The sequence below is a fragment of the Mya arenaria genome, chromosome 4, assembly GCF_026914265.1.
Source record: "Mya arenaria isolate MELC-2E11 chromosome 4, ASM2691426v1".
In the NCBI taxonomy this organism is placed as follows: Eukaryota; Metazoa; Mollusca; class Bivalvia; order Myida; family Myidae; genus Mya; species Mya arenaria.
Genome location: NC_069125.1, coordinates 58,804,981 through 58,832,851, shown reverse-complemented (window position 1 = coordinate 58,832,851; position 27,871 = coordinate 58,804,981). Strand labels below are relative to the sequence as shown.

Genomic DNA, 27,871 nt, shown 5'->3' with positions numbered 1-27,871 from the left:
AAGTATAAATACAAGTTTTAATACATCGTCAATTTTATAAGTGATATGTCACCACCTTGAAACACAATGTATTGAATCAAAGAAAAAATAACAATAATAATAATAATAATAATAAAAATATAAAAACATGGAAAATATGCATTTGTTTAAAATGTTACAAATGGCCATAACTATACAAAGAGCCATAACTATTACAATATTAACATTGGAAATATTTAACCTGTCATAAAAGAGCACATTGTTTATACTGTGAATATGTTTATGAAGTTTAAAGTTGATATCTTCAATTATTGTAAAACAAGTAAAAATAAAAATTAATTGATAAAAGGGTCTTATAACGAAAATTTCTGTACAAATATTTTGCATTGGTTTCTTAAGAGAAGATCTTCAAAGTTTTCCTTATAGACATACACGTATTGTGGAAACTAGCCCCGCCCCTGGCAACCATGTTTTTTTATGAATCAACATGGGGTGAAGAAATTTGATAAGGGTCACCTTAGGAAAATTTCTGTAAAATTATTTTAAAATCAGGCCAGCGGATTCAGAGGAGAAGATTTTCAAAGTATTTCATATAGGCATATAGTAGAAAATAGCCCCGCCCCCTGGCGACCATATTTTTTTACGAATCACCATGGGGTGAAGGAATTTAATACAGAGTCACCTAAGGAACATTTCTGGGAAATTATTTGGAAATCGGGCCAGGAGTTTCTGAGAAGATTTTAAGTGTTTCCTTTGGTTGACATGGCAACAATAGTTCTGCATGGAACCACTTTTATTGAAGGAATCTGGAAGAGGACCAACCAAGGAACATTCCTGTGAAGTTTGATTAAAATTGTCCAAGTGGTTTAGGAGAAGTTGTTTGAAGAAAAATGTTGACAATGGACAGACAACGATGGACAACCACCCTATCACAATAGCTTATGCTGAGCACTTTGTGCCTAGTTGAGCTAAAATTAAGGTGTACAGCAAATTTATTTAACAAGACTTCATTTTCATCTCTAAAATCACAAAAAGGAGGAACCAAAGACTACATTAAAATACAGACAACCTGTTTACAAAATACATCATATACTTTAGTATATATAACTGGCAGTAATATGCAATTCGGTATGTCTTAACCCTTAACTTAGAGCAGAATGGTTAACATAACCAGAATGTGCCCTGGTCATTCTTTCCAACATATAACATAACAAAACAAAACGTAACCAATGTATTGTACGAGTTAAACAACAGCAGCGCAGAGCAAACTCCAGCACTGTTCAGTTGTTGTCTTTATGTTGAACACAAGGCATATCTAGACAGTTCATAAAGATAGAGTAGTGGGCCTAACTATTCCTCAGTGTCACGCTATCTGGAACGGTTTTAGAGTTATGGTCAAGGTTTAAGTTTTTGCAAGGTGACAAGGCCATCGCCCCCAAGACTATGACATGACATTAACAAAACCAAGCTGAAATGTTTGTTTGTTTCAATACTGTTATCACTTCTGTTTTCCATATAATACACACAAATAGAAAAAAATCAGCAAATAAACTGTTCTAGAGATATCCCTGAAGGTATGATTACCCCTGCACGCCGCCTTGGCACTGGATGTTACTGCTTGACTTAGCCAAATATTAATGAAAATAACAATAAATGTTTAAAGATAATAAAAAGGGAAGCGATTCATTGTTGACACTATATCAATCTAAAATATACAATGTCAGCGTTAAACCAATGTTCAAGAGCACATCAATCAAACACGTGCAGAGACCTTGACCTTGCCATGATCTGCAGCTTGAAGATTGAGAACCTGGGTGTCCTCTTCTTATAGTGGTCACTTATTCAAATTATTTTGGAAATCAACCATGCATGGAAGTAATGGACTTGATCAAATTCAGGACGGATGGATGTGAAGACGCTCTTGATTCCTGTATAGTCCCATTCCATTTGTAAAGCGGGGGTATAATTACAATATCGTATGAAATTAATTTTTAAAACATCCTTTATATGTATGTCAATAAGCAGCTCCTAGTACTTCAAAGTGGCACTACGTTCTTGTGTGATGAACACATGGTTTTGCAAGAACATCTAAGGCAGCGAGACTGTGAATGCATGTACATGTACTACATGTAAATAAACTGTAAAAAATCTGTCACAAGTGGTCCCAATTTAGATAATATGTCCTGGGTCACATCTACGGAACTCCATCCTTGTAAATAAACAAAATGTCCTCATCTGTGCCATAACTTTTTCTAGCTGCATCAAACTGGCTCATTCTGCAGCAGCACATCTCTGCAATTACAATGCAGAAAAAAAAATTCTATATAAAAAAGAAGAGCATCTTCAACTTGTATGAGAATTATGAGAAACAGTTAATACAACTTTCATGCTAGTAAACAGAATTTGTAAAATTTCTTTGATTGTAATAACAAAAGATCCAGAATAACTGAATATACTGTTATATACATGTACAACAATAATACTATGTAAGGTACAGTTTGTCATCACCAGTTGTTTTTAAAGATTTTGAATGAATACCTTCATCATAAGATGGGTTCATGTAAAAGATCTTCTTCTTTTTGCTATCAAACCCACAGGCTACTATGAAATGACCTGAAAAGAGCATAACAATACATGAGTATTATAAAATTACCAATGTATGACACACCCCGTGGGCACCATCCACAGCAGTAGACATGAACACCCAGAATGCATGATCAACAGGAGTATATATGCCCAGTGTACAAATTGAACAGAAGTATACTTGTATGTACAGTCGAACCTCGGGACCAGCGAAACAACCTCGAGCCTCGGGAATATTGAGCCAAGCAGGGATGCTTACCTTCAGTATAAAGAAATAGGTATTTTATATCCAGTTCGAGCAAACGAGGAAATCTAGCCAAGTGAGTTTGAGCCAACAGGGTCCGACTGTGCAACATATTACAACATTTCTCACAGTTAAAGTGGGGAAAAAAACAGATGAGAGTTTGAACATAAAACTTGTCAAATACCCTGTTTACATGACTAACTTATCACCAACTTGAGTATTTGTGTTAAGATGCACAAAAAAAAATGTTTTCAATGATTTAGAAGTTTGGCGTTTATATCTACGTTTGAAAATAAATAAGTATAGTTGTTCTACCATATTTTTTTTCATTTCAGAAAATACAGATACATAGCGATAATCGATTCAAATATATTGCAATCGATTGATAGTGACCTAAATTGGAATAAACATTTTTTTGACAATACTAGATAATCATTTAATCCTAAGTCATCCACATCAGTTTTTATCTGCCTTCAAAATCAGGCAGAAAAAATAGTATAGGCTATAAAACCAGACAGAATGCTACAGATGAAGAATATTCATCAGTGGTCTACAAGTTAACAAAGTGCACTAAATCACTCTGTCTAGACAGGCAGACTACCCGTAAGCTGCAAATATTCCTTTAATAGTCGCTGATGTTTAATGCACATCAAACATCTAATCATGATCCAATATGTATTTCAATCTGCATATCAGAATATTCATTAATAAGAGCCCTGCGAAGCCAATGTCAATTCTGGTCTGGTGTTTCGCCAGTCAAACAAAGGGCGCAACTTGACATTTAACCTGGGACCTTACCCTGGGACCAATAACAAAATGATGTTTTATCCTACTCCCAGCAATTACTGAAGCCAGTATTGTGGGACTTACATTACATGTACATATTGTCTCTGGCAACATGTGTGCTAGTTTCATTTGAATATCTTGAACATTTTGCGTTATGGCCAAGGTTTATAGGTTTGCACTATGACGGCGCTGACAACACCAAGGCCATCACAATACTCTAAGGGTTTTCTTTGAGAAACATGCCAAATAAATAATAAGCTAATAAAATTAATGTTATAAATCTTAAATTTATAACAAAATTCTAATGATTCTTAATATCAACAAAAAGGCATAAAATGAATGTGTTACCCTGGTATCCACGACAACAGGAGGAGGACAGACAGGAGAAACAGCAAGACTGAAAACACGAAATATGTAGTGTATCATACATGCATCTGGAAGAATGATCCTAAGCAAACTGTTATAATGGGTTGTGCTATGTACCAATGTTGTAGTTCAAGCTTCTGACAGGTAAATTCAGAGTAAGGCAAAACAGTACATTATAAGCAGTGTCAGTCTCCAGACTCTGGGCAGGGCTGGGCAGACTTCTCATCTTCTGTCATGTCATTTTCGTATACCGGGGGTATTTTGATACATTTGTACTTTGTGAATTTGTGAATTCTCTGGTATCATATATAAACACCAGCCAGTTTTATATTTATGTTCTCTTAAATGCTGTAATATCTGGTGTTTTTTTAAGAAGGCGATATAAAGAATGAGCCCCTTACTTTACAGTGTCGTTTGTCACACCAGAGGCACTCAAGCTGGGCCCAGTCCACAAGGATAATGGCCAGGTTCCCATCCCCCAGGTGGGACACAATCTCATCACAGTGAACCGACCTGAAAAAGATCATTGCATACAACATATTCTGCATAAGTTTACGATTATTTAAAATAATTACATGCACCTTGAGTTGTAATGAAATGAACGAACAACACTAGATGAAAGTATGTTAAAACTTTAAGGGTTTAAACTTAAATTACATTTCATAAATATATGACTGTGTATATTCTGTAAATGGCACAAGTAGTAGTTTTGCTTTCATAACACACAACTGCGTCATCTTTTGCTATGTTTTTATCATGTTTATTTCACTGCAAGCGTCAAATCTTTTTGACAGTACATTTAGTATCTTTATTCAAACATCTTGCGTCACATTACAAACCTTTTCTGTACATTTATTCCCATTGATTCTGCATTCTGAAATAAGTTGGACACTCTTTCTTCATCAGTAACAAAATTGCTGTAGAATGCCTGGAAAATACAGATGACAGACAGTTTGAAACTTATTAATATGGTCCTTTTGTGTTTTTAATGATACATGTAACTTGTTAATGAATGAAATTAAATAGGAACTTGTTATATACATGTTATTGTTAGTATTTTAAAGTACTGAATCCCACAACAAACCTGTTTTGAATATCCCTGATCCACTCCAAACGTTATAGTGCATAAAAGATGTCGAATGTTGTGCAACTTCATCAATAAGGCAAGGTCTATCGTCCATATACTGAAATTCAAAACAACGCTCAATTGCAAAAAATGAATAAAAAACCTTCTACAACCTGTCCTATGATCATTGTCCCAACTTCATACATTTCAGACAAATGGCTTAGGATCAATTTTTAAAACGTGTTGTTTTTTTTATCAAATAAACAATTTAACAATAGAGGAAAGATAAAATAATGAAATACCTTTCACCGCACTTTAACTCTTCCAAGTCAGACGTGTAGACTTTCTTCGAACTTTTTCCTAAATACCTGGAGTTGAATGTAAATGTGCACATTTTGTTATTGTATATCAGTGATTCAGTTCATAATTTGCTTGAATGGATTATTTGACTGTCATAATTTATGACATATTGGAAAACCATGGATCCTGAGCAACAATTGAGAGTTCCTGGCCTAGTTTTGTGCACAGATTACTTAAAAGTACTGACAAAGGCAGATGTTCAATTTAACACGTGGAACATTTCAAGTGACCAACTCAAGTATAACTTAGTTTCATTTGCAATGTACTGTTATAACAAATTTTATATCATGGCCTCACTTCAAAAGGACGAGGCTACAAATCCCATGTTTTCAGTAGCAATGTTTTCAGTATTCAATTTGGTAATTTGATCACACATTTTATTTTTTAAAATACCGAAGTTATAGTTCTTGTAGTTAAAATTTCTGAAGGGTCAGCATTTTTGCTTCTCTGTGAGATGTCTAATCATTGCTCGACATTCTGATCACATGATGTAACACCATTTTCTTGGACTATTGACTCGGCATTTTGCAGATAGATGTGGCTTGCCGTTATTATTTACAGTAAATGATGTAAAAATTCCGAAACACAAAAAATGCAGCTTCGGCATTTTGAAGTGAGACAAGCGATATGCATGTTCATGAACATACAATTGTGTAATTAGACTAGCAATTCATTCATAATAGCACTTATATTAATACATAAAGATTATTTAATGACTCACTGCAGCACCATGGAAGCACATGCCAGACCACAGTCCCAGCTGTACGTCTGCATGTACAAAGGCACTTTATTGACCACCTTCTCTCTACTGTCAGAGTTTCCGCATACTTCTTCTCGCAAGGACCATCTTTTTTCTACATTGAAAATTAAATGATCAATGTTAAATCATCTCATGTAACACTACGAACCACACGTTTTTTGCTTACCGCAGACGTTATAATTTTAATTTTATTTTTACTATACCCCGTGATACAAGCATAACACCCACCGCATTCCTTTCTATAACTTTCCCCACGTTCTATCGCGTCAAGTCAAGGTTATACGCGGCATTGCAAAGTTTAAATTAATGGTAATTAAGGTAGCTGCCAATTTTCTGTTACCGTTCCTTAAAATATAATTCTAGTCAGTACAAACTCGAACCGTTATCTACAAATCACTTGGTTCACACTCAAAGTGTAGTTTATACCTGAAAATTATGCTTTGCAACTGTGAAAGTTTTCACCTTATTCTCACTAAACTTAATTTTGTATGCCATAGTTAAACTTGTGTGAATGTGAATAAAAAATATATTGAATAAAACTGCACACATTTTTCCATCGTTTTACTATGTTATGTGTTCTGTTTGTGTATCTACTCTGCCTACTAATAGTAACACATAACAAATCATAAATAACTTTTTAAATGAAATCTAAAATAAATTTTGTTTTAGTAATTTCGACAAAATGTTCTAAGATCTCTGTTCTTCCAACACAGACGTGTGAAAAATAATGGCACAAGCTCTTCCTAAAGGCATAAAAGACCTTTAGCAGGTACATTTTAATATCATTTAACTCGTTAATAATGCTTTAACAAACACTCAATATTCCAGCGACTTGATTATCAAGTTTGGGTGATGAGACCATTGCAATCGGGTGGAAGCCATTCTGCGAGCATGGGATAATTTAGAATCTTCTGTACCAATGGTATCTCTTAAAATACCTGCATATTGCGGTAAGACGCATAACAGCAATATGTCGCGTGCATGTTTTCAGAAGTCTATGTGGTAGCAGGAGATGAACGTGGTGATAACACCAAAAATATCCCCGCGATTTAACACGATGACGCAATCTCGCCCGCGGTGACAATGCGTTTTTTGCAAAAAAATGTGGTTTGTAGTGTAGGTCTCTCTTTAAGCATTTGTGGAACAGTTCTTGCAAAAATATAAGGAAAATAGTACATGTATTGTGAATGACAGTTAATGTCAAAATTTGGATTTCTTAATTAAGAATTCTCTTGTATTCTGAGCAGTACACAACAAGGCTGAGCATATAATTTTATACTCCATGTTGTGATACAAAGGTCTTCACTACATTTACAGGTGTTATTCATATCTATTCTGTGCATATATCCTTCAAAATCATATAATTATGTCTCTGATGTTCTTGTTTTGTATATATACAAAGTATATTTTGTTTCTTTATGTTTCCTTCACCTGCATATTGTTATGCTCTCTTTGTATGGAGGAAATAAAAGCTTTATCTATTTCTTTATTATGTCATTGCACACACTTCTATATGATTCCAGTGAACACTTTAATATTATGAATAATGAAAGTTTATATTGATTTGTGTGTGTAAAAGAAATATTGCAGGAGTCACAACTCACTATTGTTCCTTCTATATAAAGGTAAAACAGTTTAATTGTAGACAGTGTTCAAATATTATTGTTCGAAAAATAGGCATTTTTATTATGAGAGAGTGGTCAATGATACTTGTAATACAAATAAGTAATAGTGTGTTCTGTGTTAGATTACTCAAAAACTCTTCTTAGCTTTTCTACTTACACTGTTCTGATTAGCTGTTGACGAGAAGCAGTTTCCGACAAATCAAATACGCAGCAGATTTTAGGTGCCTATTGTGTGTTTTTTTATCCATTTATTTAATACACTAAATAGAAAACTACACTACGAGAACTATTATTTAATTTTTCAGCATTTACCCAAAATTAAACCTAAAAACTTACGCCAGTCAATCATCATTCTGGAAATCAGGCAGACACTAAATATCAATGATATTTTGTTTCATTTCTAAGAACTTGTGTTTGTAATCATTTTAGTGAACGTGGGTGTGAAAAAACTAGCATGACAACAGTGTTCGCAAATATGTACACAATGATCATCGTTTGTATAAGTCAATTAAGGACAACCTTGTAGCTATTCATAGATATGCAAATTAGGTTCACACGCATGCGCAATGCGCTGCGCGTGACGATCCCCCACGTGCAAGTTTGTGTACAAATTGAAAAATAAACATTAAACATTAAATAATGATAAAAGTTATTTACATGTCTCGGTAAAAACTTCAACTTTTGATTGCCTATTTACCATATAATTAAATTACAATACCTTCTTTATGAAGATCAAAAAAAAGTACTGTACGCGAAAAAGCGATTTGTCGGAAACTGCTTTCCGTCGGAAACTGCTTCTCAACCAGTATGACTATTTCCATAAGTATCTTATGACCTATATATAGAGTTACATCATTCCCTTCACAAGGCTGTTGTCAAAAGAACAGTTAAAATGGGCGTAAACATCCGAATTAATATATCCGAATTCATTGCCGATTCAGAGAAATAAAACCACAAATACCAAGCAATAACCATAAGCCTGAATTATTTGCATTTAAAACTGTAACTTATTAAGCAATCAATATAAAAACACCTTTTGCAGCCATGTTTAAGTATCTTTAAATATCAATAGGTTGAACATATTTTGTCAACAAACAACTCCGCAAAAAGAGTAGTAAAATTAGTTACACGGGGTATGACTAAAACACGAAAATAGGCTATTTTATTTTTATTTTGTTTTTTTTTGGGGGGGGGGGATAAGTTTTGGTAAAACTCTGAAAATAGGGTAAGTTTTGGCGAAAATAACATTTCGGAAAAAAATGTAGTTAGTTTTTGGATAAAATAAAAGTTACTTTCGCAGAAATAAGTTTTGGTGAAAATCTGAAAATAGGGTTAGCTTTGGCGAAAATAACATCTTTGACAAACATGTAGTTAGTGTATGGATGAAATAAGGTATTTTCGTGAAAATAAGATTTTGGTAAAAGGTTTTGGCGAAAATAACATTTTTTTTTAAATAAGGTACTTAGTTTGGGCTAAAATAAAGTTATTTTCGCGAAAATAAGATTTTGATAAAAATCTATTAAGTTTTGGCGAAAATAACATTTTTGACAAAAATGTAGTTAGTTTTTGGACAAAATATTATTTATTTTTTTTGGGGGGGGTGAAATAAGTTTGGGTAAAAATCTGAAAATAGTGTTAGTTTGGGCGAGAATATCATTTTGGACATGTCGGCATCCCCTTTAATATTTATGCAAAAAGCAACAGAAACAAGCTCAGTAGCAAAAGTGTATACATAAACCCGGTTTAGTGGCACTGGGCAAACGCTAAAGACATAGAACACAAAATCACAACAAGAAACATAGAACAGCACAAAACTCTACAAACTTGGTATGTTTATCAAGAATAAAAAGCATCATTGTACTAAAACTGGGAACAAATAAAGAAAAACATTATTAAAAATAAAAGCGACTTGTATTTGCTAATCTCCTTCTAAATGATTTGAAAATGTAAAAGATTTGAAGAAAATGAAGTCACATGCCAAAACACTCGGAGTCAGCCAAAACGTGTTCGCCAAATACGGTTTTAAAGATAACATGAATTAGCAAAATCTTCATAAAAAACAAAGCGCTGAAAGCTTAGTTATGATAGGATGCTATATTCAACCCAATATTTTGTTTCAGGAATTCATCCTCAAATACAAGAAGACAAGTGCTCTTCAAAAAATGCCTTTATATCCACGGTTTAAATAAAATCCAAGTAATTCATTAAGTCTATCTGCCCAACTATCTGCTGGAATCATTTTAATTTTACGAATTTTCTTTAAAACTTTACCATAAAAATCGGAATGAGCAATATTATAAGCAATGAGCGATTAAATATTTATGCAAAAAGCTACAAAAACATGCTCAGTAGCAAAAAGTTTAATCATAGGCCCGGTTTAGTGGCAATGGGCAACGCCAAAGACATAGAACACAAATTCACAAACAAGAAACATAGAACAGCACACAACTCTACAAACAGCACAGTGCATAATATATATATATATATATATATATATATATATATATATATATATACTGCTTAATATATATATAATATATATATATATTAAGCAGTGCTAGGAATTCCGTCTTTATACGGTGATATATATATATATATATATATATATATATATATATATATATATATATATATATATATATATATATATATATATATATATATATATATATATATATATATAATTGGTATGGTATGTTTATCCCTTAAGTTTTATCGTGTACCAGCTGCAGTAGCAATAACGGTCTATAATTATGGGTTAACTTAATCCGCTTACTGACAAACAAGTATGTATAACCGCTTTGATGTTGCACAACAAAAACATGTCAAAATACTATCAATAATAAAATTGTTCAATTTTCTTAAAAACACAATTGTTTCGAAACACTAATGCACCTGTCATATGTGTTATGTAGACCGAATAAAAGTTTTTTTTTAATATTTTGGATAAAAATTGTCATTTACGGCAACAAAAGACATTATTTTTCCAATTTTTTTTAAATCTTATTTTCGCGAAAAGAACGTTATTTTTGCCAAAAACTAACCATATAATTGTCAAAAATGTTATTTTCACCAAAACTAACCCTATTTTCATATTTATATCAAAATCTGTTTTTCGCAAAAATAACTTGATTTTAGTAAAAACTAAATACATTATTGTCAAAACAGGTTATTTTCGCCAAAACTAACCCTATTTTCATATTTATATCACAATCTTATTTTCGCGAAAATAACTTTATTTTAGTAAAAACTAAATACATTATTGTCAAAAAAGGTTATTTTCGCCAAAACTAACCCTATTTTCATATTTATATCACAATCTTATTTTCACGAAAATAACTTTATTCTAGTAAAAACTAAATACATTATTGTCAAAAAAAGTTATTTTCGCCAAAACTAACCCTATTTTCATATATCTTTCAAAATCTTAATTTTGCGAAAATAACTATTTTTTACCAAAACTTACTATATTTTTGTCAAAATGTTATTTTCGCCAAAACTAACTCTATTTTCATATTTCTTTCAAAATCTTATTTTCGCGAAAATAACTTTATTTTTGCCAAAAATACTATATTTTGGTCAAAAATGTTATTTTCGCCAAAACTAACCCTAATTTCATATTTCTTTCAAAATCTTATTTTCGCGAAAATAACTTTATTTTCATCAAAAATAACCTTATTTTCGTATTCTAGTCAAAAAAGCTATTTTCGTATTGTAGTCATACCGGTTACACGACACCAATTCATTTCTTCTTCGTTCACCATGGGTCATAAATCTCGTATCGTTGTATAAATTAAAGACTTATTTTTTTGCTGTTTTACATGAAAGCTATTTTGGTATCAATTTGCCTTGTATTGAATTATTCCCTTTAACTAATTTATGCTTGATAGTATATCAAAGTCATTAATAATGAGGCTAACCCACGGTATGCGGTATTCAGGGTCTTTTTAAGCAGTGCTAGGAATTCCGTCTTTATACGGTGATCCGCCGAAACTCAAAATATGACATAACTCGGTACGCATACTTTCAAAATTGTTTAATATTCCTTTGGGACGCAAGATTCGGGAAGAGAATAAGGGAGATTTGCTCGTTATGTTTAAGCAATGCGCTAGTACATGTGTATCCCTGTTATTACTTTTCTTACGAATATAAGCCAAATATTTTAATCAACATAATTTATTAATACATGATGATACAATATGTCTCTTGGAGACGTCACACATATTGCAGTTCACTTTTACTTTAGCCTTTTCTTCCGACAAACATTTTATTTTGTTATAAATATAATATGAAAGTTAAAGTTGAAGCTATATGATAAGCGAAGAAAGCATAAGTGGGCCGCGAAGCGAGAATTTTGGTCTAGAAGTGACATGATCTAAAAGTCATGATCTAGGCTGACGAAAAACGTTATGCTTAATTTGACATTATCAATAACTATATGTAACTATTTTTGCGCGCCGGTATGACTACGATAGTTATTGCGTTTGGCGTTGTTTCACTCAAACAGCTTGTATCTGTACATAAGATACGACTTAATACGTATTTTAAAACCAAACTAAAAAAAACGATATGCAATTGTAATCTTTTATATACCAACTGTGTATATAAGTTGGTTGTAAATTAAAGAATAATTAAACCAAATGACTAATGGCTCTAGAAACGCATTGTATTTTATTCATTTAAAAACAACAAGTGGTAAGTATAGTTGACGTAATACAAACAATAACTTTTACTATATACTTGATCATTTTTTTTAAATATAACTCAATTAAAGGAGGAAATGGTCTAAAGGGCAAAAAACTCACGACGCGACCCATATAATTGTGCCCCCTTCAAAAACAGTGGGTGTTTGCTTCGCTCGATCGGTCGGTCGGTCCGTCGGTAGACCAACGCTGATCCGAATAATAACTCAACAATTCCTGGACCTATGGTCATCAAACTATAGACATGAAGGTTGGGCCTGACAATTAAATTACCCCTATTGATTTTAGGGGTCATCGGGGCAAAGGTCTCAACTCAACAATGCCTGGACGTACATAATGTATGGTCATCAAACTTAACTTGGAGGTTCGGCCTGATCAGTAGATGACCCCTATTGATTTTAGGAGTCATCGGATCAAAGAACACAGTCACCTTAAACGTAAAAAGGTTGATGAAGCTTCTCTGAGTGCTAGCTCAACAATGCCTGGACCTGAACATGATTAAAAACTAAATCTGCTATCCTCACACTTTGAATGGCCATCATCTCAAAACTGCTTTAAAAGTATCCATTGACAAATCAGCTTTCATTTCGGTCAATGCATATTTCATTAAATTGTTCAAATATTCTTAACAACATGGCTCTCGGAGGAGGGGGGCATAATGTTTGACAAACTTCTCTTATTATAGTATCACGTTTCGCGTAAATTGAGATCACCGTGTATGCAATATAAATATATTAGAAAACAACATTTAGTATAATCTAGCCATGAAAAAACAATTTCGGTATCGGTTTACAATCCCACTTCCTTTTCCGGTTTATGTGAAAAATCAACACAGGTCTGAAAATGTTTATGTTCAATATCTAGAAAATCTGACAAGCTTTATTGAAAACCCGAAAGGACATTTATAGGAAACTGTTGATTTTATATTTGGCTATCACTCTACGTCGTTTCACTATTGTCCAAGTCGAGTTTATAGCTTAAATTACGTTTGACTTCACCCTCTTCGGAATTCAGGCTTACTGTTTTGCTTTGGTAGAACCGTATCGTTTTGTCGATAAATAACTCAGTGTTACTGGAATACATATATTTACATGCCGTATATAGTTAAGACGCTCTTATGTTGGTCAATGTTCCTATTTAAGTCAAATGTCAACTTGAGTTTGAAGAATATATCTTATTAACATATTAAATCATTCACTGATTTGTCTGTCATAATTTGATGACATTGATCCTGCATGTCCACTTGCTAACAGCAGTTCAAGTTTTTCTCTTGAACAGTTGCAAATAGTGGTATATTAAATCATTGAAGTGTAATTTGAAGGTGCAAATTCAGCTACCTTCGTTTCATGGATGAAATATTTATTGATAAACAATTTTTTTTTTCTTATTACTTTTTTGAAACTCAACAAACCTTATTTGAAACTTTTTCTTTTGGAACAACTTGTGATTGTGTTGAGTGAATGAATACTTGGAGAAAACTTTGGTGTCTAACTTGGTGACAACTAACCAATCTTATTCCTGGCGAATTTAGTCCAAATAATTGTACGTTGACGGATTTTTATTAGATTTTTGATATGGCAAATCATTCACATACAAGTTGTTTAGTATCAAAAGTGGGTAGTTGTTCCGATCAGGATTCCGGGTTAAAGCATATAGCGTCTATAAAATATCATAAAAACAAGAAATATTACCAGATAATGTTATTTTATATTAATTCCATACACAAAAAATAAATATCCAACTTATAATTATGAGTTTGACAGCCTTTCTTCATTTCATTCTGTCAAAACATAACGATATATACAAGAAGGGCACCTGCAAGGCTTCAGGGCACAGTTTTAAATCACTCGGAACATTTCGGCCATGGCCGAGTTGTTACGATTGTATAACGAGGTCTATCTCGAAGCTTTGTCGGAGGAGGCCGAGTTATTACGATTGTATCGAGTTGCTCCCCTTCGCATAATTGTTTTCTGTGTCAGTCAACTTTTGTTTTATTGGAAAGGTAAACAACTTGTTTTAATGCATTAAATGCTTGTTTAGTGCAAAATAGCATTTCACTTACATGGTAAAACATGAATATAACTCTTTATGATCAATTTCAACCATAAAATACTTCACTTAAAACAATTTCGATATTTTTAAAACACCCCCGTTTTTTGCACATTCCCGTTTAGACGTTAGGGATTGGAAGAATCCCGTATAACAAGTCTAATATTTTCGACTACTGGCGAATTGAACCTAGGAGTTGGATGCCTTGGTGAAAAATGAGTATGAGAACAAGTACACCAAATTCTTTATACCTTTTTATTCCTTGTTATTACTTGTAAATGTAAAATTTGCAATAAAGGCTTTGAAAAAGCAAGTTTCCAAACAAAAATTGTCGGACCGACAAAATATTGAAGGCTGTTGGTCCAAATGACCGACAGTTATCCTACTTTTTCTGAACATGATGTCTGATCTTCCTACTGCTCCTCACGTCCTATAATCTGTGGCCATAGATTACTGCATTCACCACCTAATTAATTGCACTGAGTATTGACACACCAGTCTGCCAATACCACATTTCGTAAGACTTATGGGTGTTATATGGACTTTCTCGTATGATGATCATGTATATTTCTACTGTTTTAGTTCTTGATTAAAACTAATTCCTTTATAAGAATTATAAAATATTGATCACTAGTTAAGCACAATTTTATGTCAGAGCAGAGACTTGTGTTGTTTTGCTTTTAACCATCCATTAATAGCCATATTGTTTTTAAACACAGTGTGGTCGCAAAGTGATGGGAAAGAAAAATGTACACGTTAATAATTTGGCAGATCACGTTGCCTCGTTAAGATACTGTTGTACAAACATGATTAGTTCATGTAGAGATTTTTAATAGTGATTAATAAGGCATAGCATTTTGCTTATCATAGTCAAAATTGTGGTACAATTATATAGTAAAAATTTGGTCTAAATGGCGGCTCTTAAAATTGATGTACTGCATTCACCACCAAATAAATGGCTCTTAGTATTGGCACACCAGTCTGCCAAAACCACATTTCATCCGTCTTTTAGGCGTCAATTTTTTGATGGACTTCCTCAAATGATAACCATACAAGTGTATTGTTACAATAACCTGTTTTAGTTGTTAATTATTACCTATTCCTTTCCAAGGACTATTAAATATTGATCACTACAAGTTTACACAATTTTATGTTAAGAGTGTAGACCTGTGTTGTGGTTTGTTTTTAACCATCCATTAATAGCCATATTGTTTTTTAAACACAGTGTGGTCGCAAAGTGATGGAAAAGAAAAGTGTACAAGTTAATAATTTGGCAGTTTGCGTTGCCTCATTAAGATACTGATGTACAAACATGATTAATTCTTGAAGATTTTCAATTGTAAATAATTAGGTATAATCATATTGCTTATGGTAGTGGAAACATTGATACATTTAATTTCAAGCTATTTTATGCAAATAGGCTGTGTTTTTGTCAATGTGTATTAATAACTTATGGAGGGATTAGGTGTAATCTATATATTACTTACAGTAGTCGGACTGTTGTTTGTTTCAGGATGTTGATGCCCAAGAAGAACCGTGTGGCCATCTACGAGTACCTCTTCAAGGAGGGAGTCCTTGTGGCCAAGAAAGACTTCACTGCTCCAAAACACCCAGACATTGATGTGCCCAACCTTCATGTGATCAAAGCTCTAACAGTATGTAGGTTTGCAGTATTGTACCATGAATAAATTATAAAGATGGGTTTGGGGAAAGCACACATCTAACACATATTATTTCATTCTGAATCATCAAAATTTATTTCATTATTTTAAATTTTATTGTCTTCACAGTCATTGAAGTCTCGCGGGTATGTGACAGAACAGTTTGCATGGAGGCACTACTACTGGTACCTGACTAACGAGGGAATCCAGTATCTGCGTGACTTCCTTCACCTGCCAGCGGAGATTGTACCCGCCACACTGAAACGCCAGACACGCCCAGAGCCCTCAAGGCCAAGACCCAAGGAATCATATGGTAAAGAGTCAAATAGCATGTAAGCAACATGTAAGAAATGTGCTACATGCAAAAACACATGTTATTCTCTTGTGAAAAAAACAAAAGAATTCTGTATGTATATGCAAAATGGGTAGCTGACCTTAATTTAAACTTTGAAATAAGTAATTTAACTGCCTATATTGATATTCTGTAGTAATGCAAAGCACACTGTCACATGATGAGATTATTAAACCAGTTCTGCTTATGAGAAATTATGATTAAATTCTCACAGCGCTCTGAAGTGTGCCTTGGAACTTAATAGAAGCTGAAAACAATAAAGATATCAACAACCTGATCATCTTACCATGGTGGTGTATGCAATGTTTTAGGTGAGGGCGGCCAAAGGGGACCAGCTCAGGACAGACAGGAGTACAGACGGGCAAACGCCCCAGGTATGTTATGTTTGTCGCCTTAAGTACTGAAAAGTATACTCAGACCACCGCACTACACATGATGCTTTTTCACGATGGTCTTCTGAGCAGAGCTGAAGACAGTTGCCAGTTGGCATGACTGATGTAGTCTTTTTCCTGGTCGGTTATAGATTAATTTATCCTATCACTCAACATATGGTTGAACCATCGCCTTGATGTTTATCAAAAATCAACAGTTAGTGTAAGAAAAAAAGGAACAGATATGTATTAGCAATGAAAAATACTTCAGGCCGAGTTTTGAATGTTTAAAGATAAAATTAAATGATGCAGTACATGTATGAAAACTTAATACTTATAACATGATGTATGTTTCTATTTGTATGTAAGCAAAATTGTCTTCATAGTGAAAATCTCTTTCAGCTGGTGGTGACAAGAAGTCTGATGCCGGTGCTGGTGGTGGCGAATTCCAGTTTGTAAGTATCCCATTCATCTGTTTTATGATTTACAATCAGTCCCTTCAGTGTATTCTATAATATTGTCAAACAGTAATCTACATGTGATGTTTTTCACGATGGTCTTCTGAGAGAAATGAAGACAATGGCCAAGTGGCATTTCTGATGTAGAATACTACCAGATAACACATCATTAGACTATGTACATTGGTTTTGAATAGTATTAAGCGATTATGATGGAAATGGGCAAGATATTATTTGCATTGAATACAGGTCACCAGTTGTGTTAGGGTCTTAAAAACATTAATTATTTGCACATGATGTTTTTTCACGATGGTCTTCTGAGAGAAATGAAGACAGTTGCCAAGTGGCATTTCTGATGTAAAATACTTGACATTTATAAATAAAAGTAAGCTGGTGTTCTTCAGTTCTATATATTTTTGATGCCCTCATTTTCTGAATAAATGGTGACAATCGATAAAAAAAACCTTCATTTCAATTCCATAGAGGTTAAGTCGCCAGTTTTGAATGATATGAACCACTAATACAATTATCTACACATGATGTTTTTTCACGATGGTCTTCTGACAGAAATGAAGACAATTGCCAAGTGGCATTACTGATGTAGAATATTTACCATAATATTTATAAAATGGACTCAACACAATGTTGTCGAAGTATTCAAAGGCTTGTGTACATTTGATTGGTTCCTCGATTCTGAATAATTTGTATATAATTAAAAAAATGCTGACAATCTTTTCATAGTATGAACCAACTGCTTCAATATCAAATCTGATTTTAGGGCTATTGATAAACGAGTTTGACAACAATGTAATGTTATTTAATATATTCAATCGATTGCAGAGAGGTGGAGCTGGTGGTGCTCCATCATCTGGACGCGGTGGGTTCGGACGAGGTCGCGGGGGATTTGGGGCCCCTCCCCCAGCAGTTGGAGGGGGACAGTAGTCGTTGGCTCTGTACATAAAGAAAATAAACAAGAAAAAAAGCCAGCCACATTGTTGCAGTTGCTGATTTTTTATATCCAATATGAGCATACCTTGGTGAAACTGATCAAGAAATCAACACATTGAGTCATTCAGAATTGTGAAGCCATTATACTGGGCTGTTGTCATCTGTGTAAATTAAGTGTGGAGCAGGTCTATTGATATATATAGATCGACGGCATTGGGAATTTGTGCACAGTGTAAGATTATAAATCTAAAGCATTGTTGCGAATTTGTCTATTCTTGTTCTATTTTTTAACCTCGCCTGAGCATGAATTTGTGCTCCATGTTGGCTATTGCGATTGATCAATGTCCTTGACCGATAAGTGTTCAAATTGTCCCTGACTGAGGTCTAAAGCACTGGGGTTTCTTTCGAAATACAAGAAATCCGTGTTCAAAAGTAGCACTGCCACAGGAGTCACAAGTTTTCTATATATTTGTATAGTAAAATATCCAAGACCCTTAATATTTATGCCCCCCTTGGAAGAAGAGGGGTGTATTGCTTTGCACATGTCGGTCAGTCGGTAGACCAAAGCTTGTCCGAGTGATAACTTAACAATTCCTGGATTTATGGTGGCCAAACTTGTCATGAATGTTGGGCATGACCAGTAGATGACCCCTATTGATTAAAGGGGTCAAAGGTCACAGTGACTTTTAATGGTAAAAGGATTTTAAAGCTTGTCCGAGTGATAACTCAAGAATGCCTAGACCTATGGTCATCAAACTTGGAGGCTGGGCCTGACCAGTAGATGACCCCTATTGATTTTGGGGTCATCAGGTCAAGGTCACAGTGACCTTGAATGATAAAATGTTGTCCGAGTGATAACTCGACAATGCCTGCACCCATGGCCCTCAAACTTGACATGGAGGCTTGGCCCAACCATTAGATGGCCCCTATTGATTTTAGGGGTCTTCGGACCAAAGGTCAAGGTCACAGTGACCTTTAATGAAAAGGTTGTCTTAGTGATTACTCGACAATGCCTGCACCAATGGCCCTCAAACTTGACTTAGAGGTTGGGCCTGATCAGTAGATTATTGATTTTGGGTGTCAAGGTCATGGTGACCTTGAAGGCCAACTTAACAATTCCTATGGTCATCAAACTTGACATGAAGGTTGGCCCTGACTAGTAGATGACCCCTATTGATTTTAGCGGTCATCTGGCCAGTTTCAAGGCCACAGACCTTTACGCAAAAAAAGTAAACAAACCTCCCAGTGGTATCTCAACAATGCCTGGACCTATGATCATCAAACTTGACATGGATGCTGGGCCTGACCAGGAGATGACCCCTTTAGATTATAGGAGTCATCTGGTCAAAGGTCCGGGTCACAGTAATCTTGAATGTGAAAATGTTATTAGAGTGATAACTTGACTATGCCTGCACCCTTGGCCCTCAAACTTGACTTGGGGGTTGGGCCTGACCTGTAGATGACCCCTTTTATTGAGGGGTCAAAGGTCAAGGTCACACTGACTTTGAACTCAAAAAGCTTTTCTGTGTGATAAATTGACAAACTTGACATTAAGGTTTTGGGTGACGACGCCTTTGGATTTTGAGGTCAAAGGGCATGGTCATAACTCATTCATCTTTAATGTTTTGTCATATTTACTTATTTTCTGCTGCTAAGAGGATACATTTTTATCTGCAAATATCAGTCATCATATGAACATGATTAAAAACTACCTACTGTCCTCACACTTTGAATGGTCATTATCTTAAAACTGCCTCAAAGGCATCTGATATCAATGACAAATCAGCTGTCATTTTGGCCCATGCATATTTCATTCAATTGTCCAGATAATCCTGACAACATGGCCCTCAGGGGCGGGCATAATTTTTGACAAACCTCTCTTGTTTGTATACAGTCTCATGTAGTGGTCCTTGGCAAAGATTGTTCAAATTATGTCACTGGGGTGAAAAATGGCCCTGCCCATGGAGTCACAACTTTATAAATTGCAATGTGAAATTGAGCTTTGTGCAAATCATATCTCTGAAGCATATTTACAAAGTGATCTCCCCTAAGGTGATATTGTGCAGAATAACTGATCCTTATTTCAACGCTCTTGAAAAGAATAATACATGTAATACATGCTTGGGAGCTGATAATGAAATTAAACGAACGAAAGTTTATTCAATGAAAGGCCTCGAGCCCATAATACATGTTACAATGCAAATCAAATATAACAAAATGCATATATGTAACTAAATTAGAGTTTTGTCTCTTGGTTAACAAGTTAAGTGTTATCTATAGCTAACATGAGTTTATGAATGTAAAGAGCAATGGATTTAATATGGGTAACATTTTCCGATGCCATCATATTATAGAAATGAACAATGTCAGTATTTCCACGATACCAAGAGAACAAATAAATTTCCCGGATGTCATTAAATCTTGGACTCTTAAAAAATACATGATATTCATCTTTAATAACAAGTATGTCTTTATCCAATAAACAATAAATACAAAAGCGATCATTTCTATCAATACAAAAAATCGACCTATTTCAATATGGAGTTTATGACTAGATGTTCTAAATCTAGCCAATGATTTTCGTACAGGAAACGGTAAACTGATATTAAGGTATCTCTCAACATTCAATTAAGACTTGAAGCATTTATAAGTATCACAGCGTGGGGAATTATTTACATTACCAAGCCATGTTTGTCTACAACAATCAGCAATTCTTATTTTAAAATGACACATAAATATATTTATATCTCCCACATCCTGGGCAATCCAAGCATACCCAAAGCCATATGTAAACAATATTTCTTTTATATAAGTTGCCCAAGTACGCCTACCTAAACTATCCAGATTTTTTATCATAATATATGAATTTCTACGGAATCTATTTTCAGGCATTTGTAATACTTTACACCAATATTTTACACATTTCGAGACATAAATAGTGAACATTGGTAATCTACCACATTCACCTAAAGCCACACAATTATTTACAGAACTCTTAACTCCGAGAAAATATTTACGAAAGAAAACTGTACTTTTTCAATCTCATTACATTCCTTGAATCCCCAAATTTCTGAGCCAGATGTCATTATCGGGGAGACCACTGTATCAAAAAGTTTAAAAAATTCATTATGATTAAACGTACCAAATGACAACTGATAGTTTTTAATTGAAAAAATAGCTTACCTTGCCTGAGCTGCTAATTTGGATTTAGCTGCAGACCAAGATAATGTTGGAGTAAACAATAAACCCATATATTTGTACATCGATGTAATTCTGACGATGTTACCATTTTCATACTGGCGTAATGGGCCTCCGTTTCTAAATATAAGAACTATGAACAACTAACTTGTCATGTACATTCAAGTTCTATTAAATTATTGAGAGTCCCTGGTGTACGTAAGTTAAAGGAAAGATAACATACAGTTACATGTAAAATGACACCATACCTAAGTTACACAGGGTGAGGAATCACATGACTTAACGAAGTTCTCACGTGTAACCATATTTCAAAACGAATGTAAACAAGCAAGAAAGTGACAGTAATTTCTAAATAACTTTTTTGAGAAAAAAGATAAGCAAATATTTCTTAGCCTATAAAAGACAATGCTATTTTCTGCTTCCACAAGTGTGAACTATTTTTGATTTGCTTGTATTTTAACGATGGAATCCTTGGCCAAAATTTCAATTTGATGGGATTTAGTAGAACGATGAAACGCTGTGTGCGCCGTGAGTCTTTGTTTTGTATATATTTCTTAGTAATTAGTAATATTTAACTCATACATGTGCTTAGATGTTAATTTTACTCATTTTATTCATTAAACGATTTTTTTTGTAAAATATATTTTAGTTCTTTTAATGAATATGAATATTTCAAGAAAGGCTGTTGTTAACGTGAATTTTATATATGCTGTTGTTAACGTGAATTCTTCTCATAACATGCTTATTTTATTTAATAAGTAGTTTGAACTACTCTCTCAACTGTGTCGATAATGCATTCAACATTGAACTATTATTCCAAATGATGTTTCTTTCAGGAAATGAATGTATATCAATCCATTTGATCGATTTTAAAATGTTAAATTTATGTTCTAGGTAGGCCATCATGGTGGTACGTCCAAATTATCCATTGTCCCTCTGTAAGAGACGGAGTCAACCCTCATATGTTTCACCAACTGTTGACAAAAGATGGATAAATTCAATTGATGCAGTGATGAGTACATTCAAATTGAAGACAAGATATACTTCAGCCAACTCCTTTCCATGTACATCCCCCGATAAACGAAAGTCAATAGTCAAGAAATGATTGAACTAAGTGTTAATGTGCAATTAATCATTGAACTATTGAATAGAAGAAATATATGATTACATGTGTTGCTGGTTGGATACATTTTATTTGTATGTGGCGTCATTATAAACTACTTATTTCTTTTTCATGATATAAGCCAAACTCTTTGAGTGAAATGATTCAAAACGTTGTGCTCATAATGTAAAAATTCAACCCTTTTTAAGTTATGGATGTAGTGGATGCAATAACAATTTCTTTGATATATGTTTGCATATATTACATAAGTATAGTCATGTTGTTGTTTACATAAATATAATCATATTCCATTGTTGTTTGGCATGGCCTTCGTACAACTTTGAATCCATTACATGTATACATCGGAAATGTGTACACAAATGACAAAACTATCTGAGTTGTTAAAATATATTAAAACAAAGGTAATATTTTTTTAAGAAAGCTGAAACATTAGGCGAAATTTTATTTGTTTGTATCATGGCTTGAGAAATTGTGAATACATTTACTTATCTAGGAATAGTATTTAGCACTGGTGGATCATTTAGCACAACGTTTGGCACTTGATCAGGACAGGCTATCAAGACTTTTTAGAAGCTTAATTCAGGCCTAGTAAAATTTCCTGGTATAGCAACATATGTCATTATTTATCTCTGTTTGATAAATAAAAATATCTTGTTTTAAACTATGGTTGTGAAGTTTTGGGTCCACAAAATAGTATTAAGTTAGAAAAAGTTTAATCCAAGTTCTGTAAAGAAATACCAGGTGTTAGAACCCAAACTCAGAACAAGTTTGTGAATGGAGAACTTGGTAGAATACCATTACTAATTATAGGAATAGTAAATGTGATTAATTATTTGTTAAAGATTTTACAATGTGATGATGTTAAACATGTTAAAGCTGTGTAAAGAAAATTGTATACAGATTTAGAAAGATTGGCAAATTGTTAGTCATGGTCAAACGTTATTATAGATATATTACAATAACTAGGATTTCATGATGTATGTTTATTTCAAAGTGTTGGTGATTTTAATATGTATTTATATGTAAACTGTAACAGGGATTAAAAACTAAAAAAAATATATGTACAAAAATGGTTTGCTGAATTTAATAATTCATCTAGAGCAAAAACATTTGTATTGTTCGCAGACTGTAAGTTGCAGCCATTTTTTGTGCTGTTTAAGGCCTAGTTTAAGGAATGTTTGGCATGATATTCCCCTGCTGTGCATCTTCTGCTAATTGCACTAGTGTTACAGTAGGTGCCAATTTCCTGTGTATTCGTTTATTGGCTCAGGGGCATTTAGGGTTCATTTCTATAATAAAACTTCCAAAACTGCACAACAGAATACCCAGATCGGAGATCTGATAAGAGGGATCAAGGCGGCAAGTAGATTAAGATCAATAAACAGAGGTTGTGTACTATACACAGTTTTTTTGTGTGTGTGTCTATGGGGGGGGGGCAAATATAGAAGGCTTAAACTAAGCCTTTAATATATACTATATAGTTAAATTTAGGAAAACATTGACGAGACCTAGACTTTCGTCACACAGGTAAGAAAAAAATAAGGCCGGTTAATGGCACAAACCTACACCTATATCTGAGTATGAAAGGATAAGTCAAGTTTACCATAAAGTAATAGATGAATTTCATGTCTTTTTTAATGTACTAGTTTTATTTAGTTATTTAAAAAGACAATGCATATAAAAATACTAATTAAATAGACTAAATATATGCGAGATTTGCATCCTACTGCGCGGGTTAACATCTTACTGTGAGGTTTTACATCCTACTGCGAGGGTTTACATCCAACTGCGAAGGTTTACATTCAACTGTGAGGGATTACATGATATTGCGCAGGTATACACCCAACTGCGAGGGTTTACATCCTACTGCGAGGGTTTACATTTAACTGCGAGGGTTTACATCCTACTGCAAGGGTTTACATTCAACTGCGAGGGTTTACATCCTACTGCGAGGGTTTACATCCTTCTGCAAGGGTTTACATTCAACTGCGAGGGTTTACATCTTACTGCGAGGGTTTACATCCAACTGCGAGGGTTTATTTCCAACTGCGAGGGTTAACATTCAACTGCGAGTGTTTACATCCTACTGCGAGGGTTTACATTCAACTGCGAGGGTTTACTTCCAACTGCGAGGGTTAACATTCAACTGCGAGGGTTTACATCCTACTGCGAGTGTTTACATCCTACTGCGAGGGTTTACATACAACTGCGAGGGTTAACATCAAACAAGGTTTACATCAAACAAGGTTTACATCAAACAAGGTTACATACAATTATAGCTACACCAAAGGGTTGCTTTTCCAATAGCAGAAGTAGTGTATCTTAAATATTGCCACACATTATGTGGTCATTACCATAATCACTGTAGCCGTGATCTTATCTTCAATGTATACAAGAATATTTACACCTCAATATTCCATTCCTTAAATGAACTGCCTTTCGGCAATTGCGTTCATCAATCGATGAACGCAACATCTTCGGATATGTTCGGATTGCAATTCATCGCATAACAATATACATGAAAACTATTGATCTTGTTATTGTTTGTATTGTGTCAGCAGGTCCCGTAAAATATAAATCAACATTTTAGAAAGTGCTAAGTAATATATTTTAAATGTGTTGTTGCCAAAAGTGTTTCAATTTTACGTTTAAACGTGATTTCAAGTGGTTGATCTTTTCCCGCGTTATTGTGACGTCATTTGAAAAAATGTTTCCGGTAACAGTCGGGTCGTCCTATTTACAGAAAGGATTACTGAAAGGTTACCGAAATGAAATGTATTTTTTAACGTTTCTTGAATAAAATAATGAACTATTGCTGTAAATATAAGGACTGAATTGCGGGGTTGATGTCATTATCGGGGATATGAACGCAATTTGGCTGGTCAAAGTACGCGAGGAGTCCTTCGGACTCCACACACTTAGACCAGCCCAATTGCGTTCATACCCCGATAATGACATCAACCCCGCAATTCATTCCTTAATTGACGTCGAGCCGTATATGTGTATTGACGTCTTTAAAGGATTTTACGGAGAGTAAGATTACAAATTATTTCTTATGATTTCATAGTGTTAATTTATACATATTACTTACCCATACACATGTCCTTTGCGCTAGACATTTAAAGGAAAACATCCGCCAACAGCTCATTCACTGATGATGCAGTTTCGCTCAGTGACAAAACAGAGATGCAAGATCGTATATTTGGCACAAATAGTCTCGCAGGGGCTGATGACACATTCTAGCACACCGGATAGGCATTTCCGGTGAATTCAGCCGTGCTGGAAAACTCCATCTGGCATCCCCCCATGCCAGATGAGACACGCGCTGTTACGTAATAATTTCAATTTCTTTTATAATACACTTTATGTAACCATAATTATGAGATTTAAATAGATGAGTTCCATTTGCATTAACTTTAAAAAAATAAAATTTAAAAAACAAAACAAAATAACCCTTAAAAGACGTGATGTCGAAGGAACTTATTGACGTATGCAGTGAATACAAATTACTGCGCGTCATGACGTCAGTAAACATCATCCAACGCGCTTTTTGTTGATATGTACAAAAATGCGCTTTTTTATGTATTTTGTTCACAAAAAATGTAATTTAATGTATGCTAGAAAAAAATATCTATCATGTGTGTCCGTTCCGGATAGAAACATCCGACCCTCGGGCACCCTGCGTAGCCGGTAACTCGGCAAGCCTCGTTACCTGGCAAAGCAGGTGCCCTCGGGTCGGAGTTTTCTATCCGGAACGAGAACACATGACAGCTATTATTAATCTGCTATGACCAAAAATTTGATGACTTTGAGAAATACTGACATGTCTGGAACATTTGTGCAGTTTTTCCAGAAACGCCTCAGATCATGTGTTAAGGAGAAGAATTCCGACCCTGTTAGAAAGAATGCAATTTCTCCAAACTGGATAAATGACAACTGCGAGTCCCATAAACCATGTTTTAAAACAAACTGTGGATTTGATGTCATAACCGTTCACAAAGTGTGTTCATCTTTCTGCTGAGTGATAGTAGAGGGTCAATTAAATTTAAAGAATTCATATCAGCCATTATAAGGACAGGTGAATTCCGCCTAGCCATAACTCATCTCCAATTGTATAGGTAAAAAACTGCTTGGATGTTCACGCCATTTGCCCAGCAAGACATTCAGTACCACACGTTCCGTCAACATGTCCACCGTGATCTGTCCGTCGTAACATCCACTGACGGTCGGGCCTTCGTGGTTTTACCAAGGACCAACGGCCGAAAACCGGGACACCGCAAACATAATATAAAGCGCCCGCGTACGTCAGAAGACTCAGACTTATCCCGCCCCATATTGCATATGTTCTTGTCTTGTGTGTATAGTAGTTAACTTAGTAGTAGTAGTTTTATTCGTGCATTATGTTAATAACAGTACATTTCACATCAATATAAGATATATCACATATCATATTTGCATGATATTTAGAGTCTTAATAAGTTATATCACAAAAAGTTTAACATGAAATACATAATACTAGATCTACTAAAACAAGTATTACTTCTGGTGTTAATGATAAAGCTATCTAATTTATTACCAAATAAAGTTTTACCAAATAAAGTTTAACATAATAAATGACATTGCACAGGATAACCCGTAAAGATTTGCACAAGTACAAAAGCTTATTTCCAACGGGGTCCATGTTTAAGGTATTAAAGTTGGCATTTAATGATTTAGTGAACAGTATTATATAATATTATATCATATACTCAGATGAATTAAATTAATATATGACATTCATCACAAATAAACTACTATCAGTATCACATAATTATATAATATACCACACAAATATACAAATAGATAAGGAATATTTAAAAATTACCAAAGCAACTATATAAAAATTGTGCGTATTTTTAGAAAGCGCACTTATATTTATCTAATACATAAAAATTATGAATACAAAAAGACAGACTTTTCCAACTTCTCCATCTCATTTAAGAGGTGAGTTTTGACTAATTTCTTAAAAACATACTTTAGTTCTGTGTCTTTGATGTTATTTGGAAGCATGTTCCAATCCCGTATACCATTAAAATAAAAAGAAGCTGCTGTAAAACCACCATTATGTGGGACATAAAATTTTAAGTTGGATCTACTGCCATATGAGTGAACTTCGTTACATTTGACAAAATTATCCTTCATATAACTTGGACACTAGTCATAAAATATTTTGTGTACATGATTCAGCCTAAGTTGTCTA

The 27,871-nt window shown here is 34.1% G+C and overlaps 2 protein-coding genes and 4 non-coding genes across 6 annotated transcripts; 5 read left to right on the top strand and 1 right to left on the bottom strand.

Annotated features, from left to right (window-relative positions):
- LOC128233068 (protein GUCD1-like) lies at window positions 1-8,925 on the bottom strand. Its single transcript, XM_052946945.1, has 9 exons — window positions 8,803-8,925; window positions 6,106-6,238; window positions 5,327-5,392; window positions 5,043-5,142; window positions 4,798-4,886; window positions 4,360-4,471; window positions 3,941-3,989; window positions 2,518-2,592; window positions 1-2,271 (listed from the first exon to the last, which is right to left on the bottom strand). The coding sequence occupies exons 1-9, from the start codon at window positions 8,813-8,815 to the stop codon at window positions 2,174-2,176; spliced, it is 735 nt and encodes a 244-aa protein (XP_052802905.1). The 5' UTR covers window positions 8,816-8,925; the 3' UTR covers window positions 1-2,173.
- Window positions 8,926-13,249: 4,324 nt separating this feature from the next.
- LOC128229708 (40S ribosomal protein S10-like) lies at window positions 13,250-18,349 on the top strand. Its single transcript, XM_052941512.1, has 6 exons — window positions 13,250-13,307; window positions 16,035-16,176; window positions 16,312-16,495; window positions 16,846-16,908; window positions 17,308-17,360; window positions 18,204-18,349. The coding sequence occupies exons 2-6, from the start codon at window positions 16,036-16,038 to the stop codon at window positions 18,303-18,305; spliced, it is 543 nt and encodes a 180-aa protein (XP_052797472.1). The 5' UTR covers window positions 13,250-13,307; window position 16,035; the 3' UTR covers window positions 18,306-18,349.
- Window positions 16,962-17,039, top strand: LOC128233114 (small nucleolar RNA SNORD35). Its single transcript, XR_008260613.1, has one exon. It is a non-coding gene; the product is annotated as a small nucleolar RNA SNORD35 (small nucleolar RNA).
- LOC128233113 (small nucleolar RNA SNORD35) lies at window positions 17,439-17,514 on the top strand. Its single transcript, XR_008260612.1, has one exon. It is a non-coding gene; the product is annotated as a small nucleolar RNA SNORD35 (small nucleolar RNA).
- Window positions 17,652-17,728, top strand: LOC128233111 (small nucleolar RNA SNORD35). The gene has a single exon (XR_008260610.1). It is a non-coding gene; the product is annotated as a small nucleolar RNA SNORD35 (small nucleolar RNA).
- On the top strand, window positions 17,895-17,971 carry LOC128233110 (small nucleolar RNA SNORD35). The gene has a single exon (XR_008260609.1). It is a non-coding gene; the product is annotated as a small nucleolar RNA SNORD35 (small nucleolar RNA).
- Window positions 18,350-27,871: the final 9,522 nt, after the last annotated feature.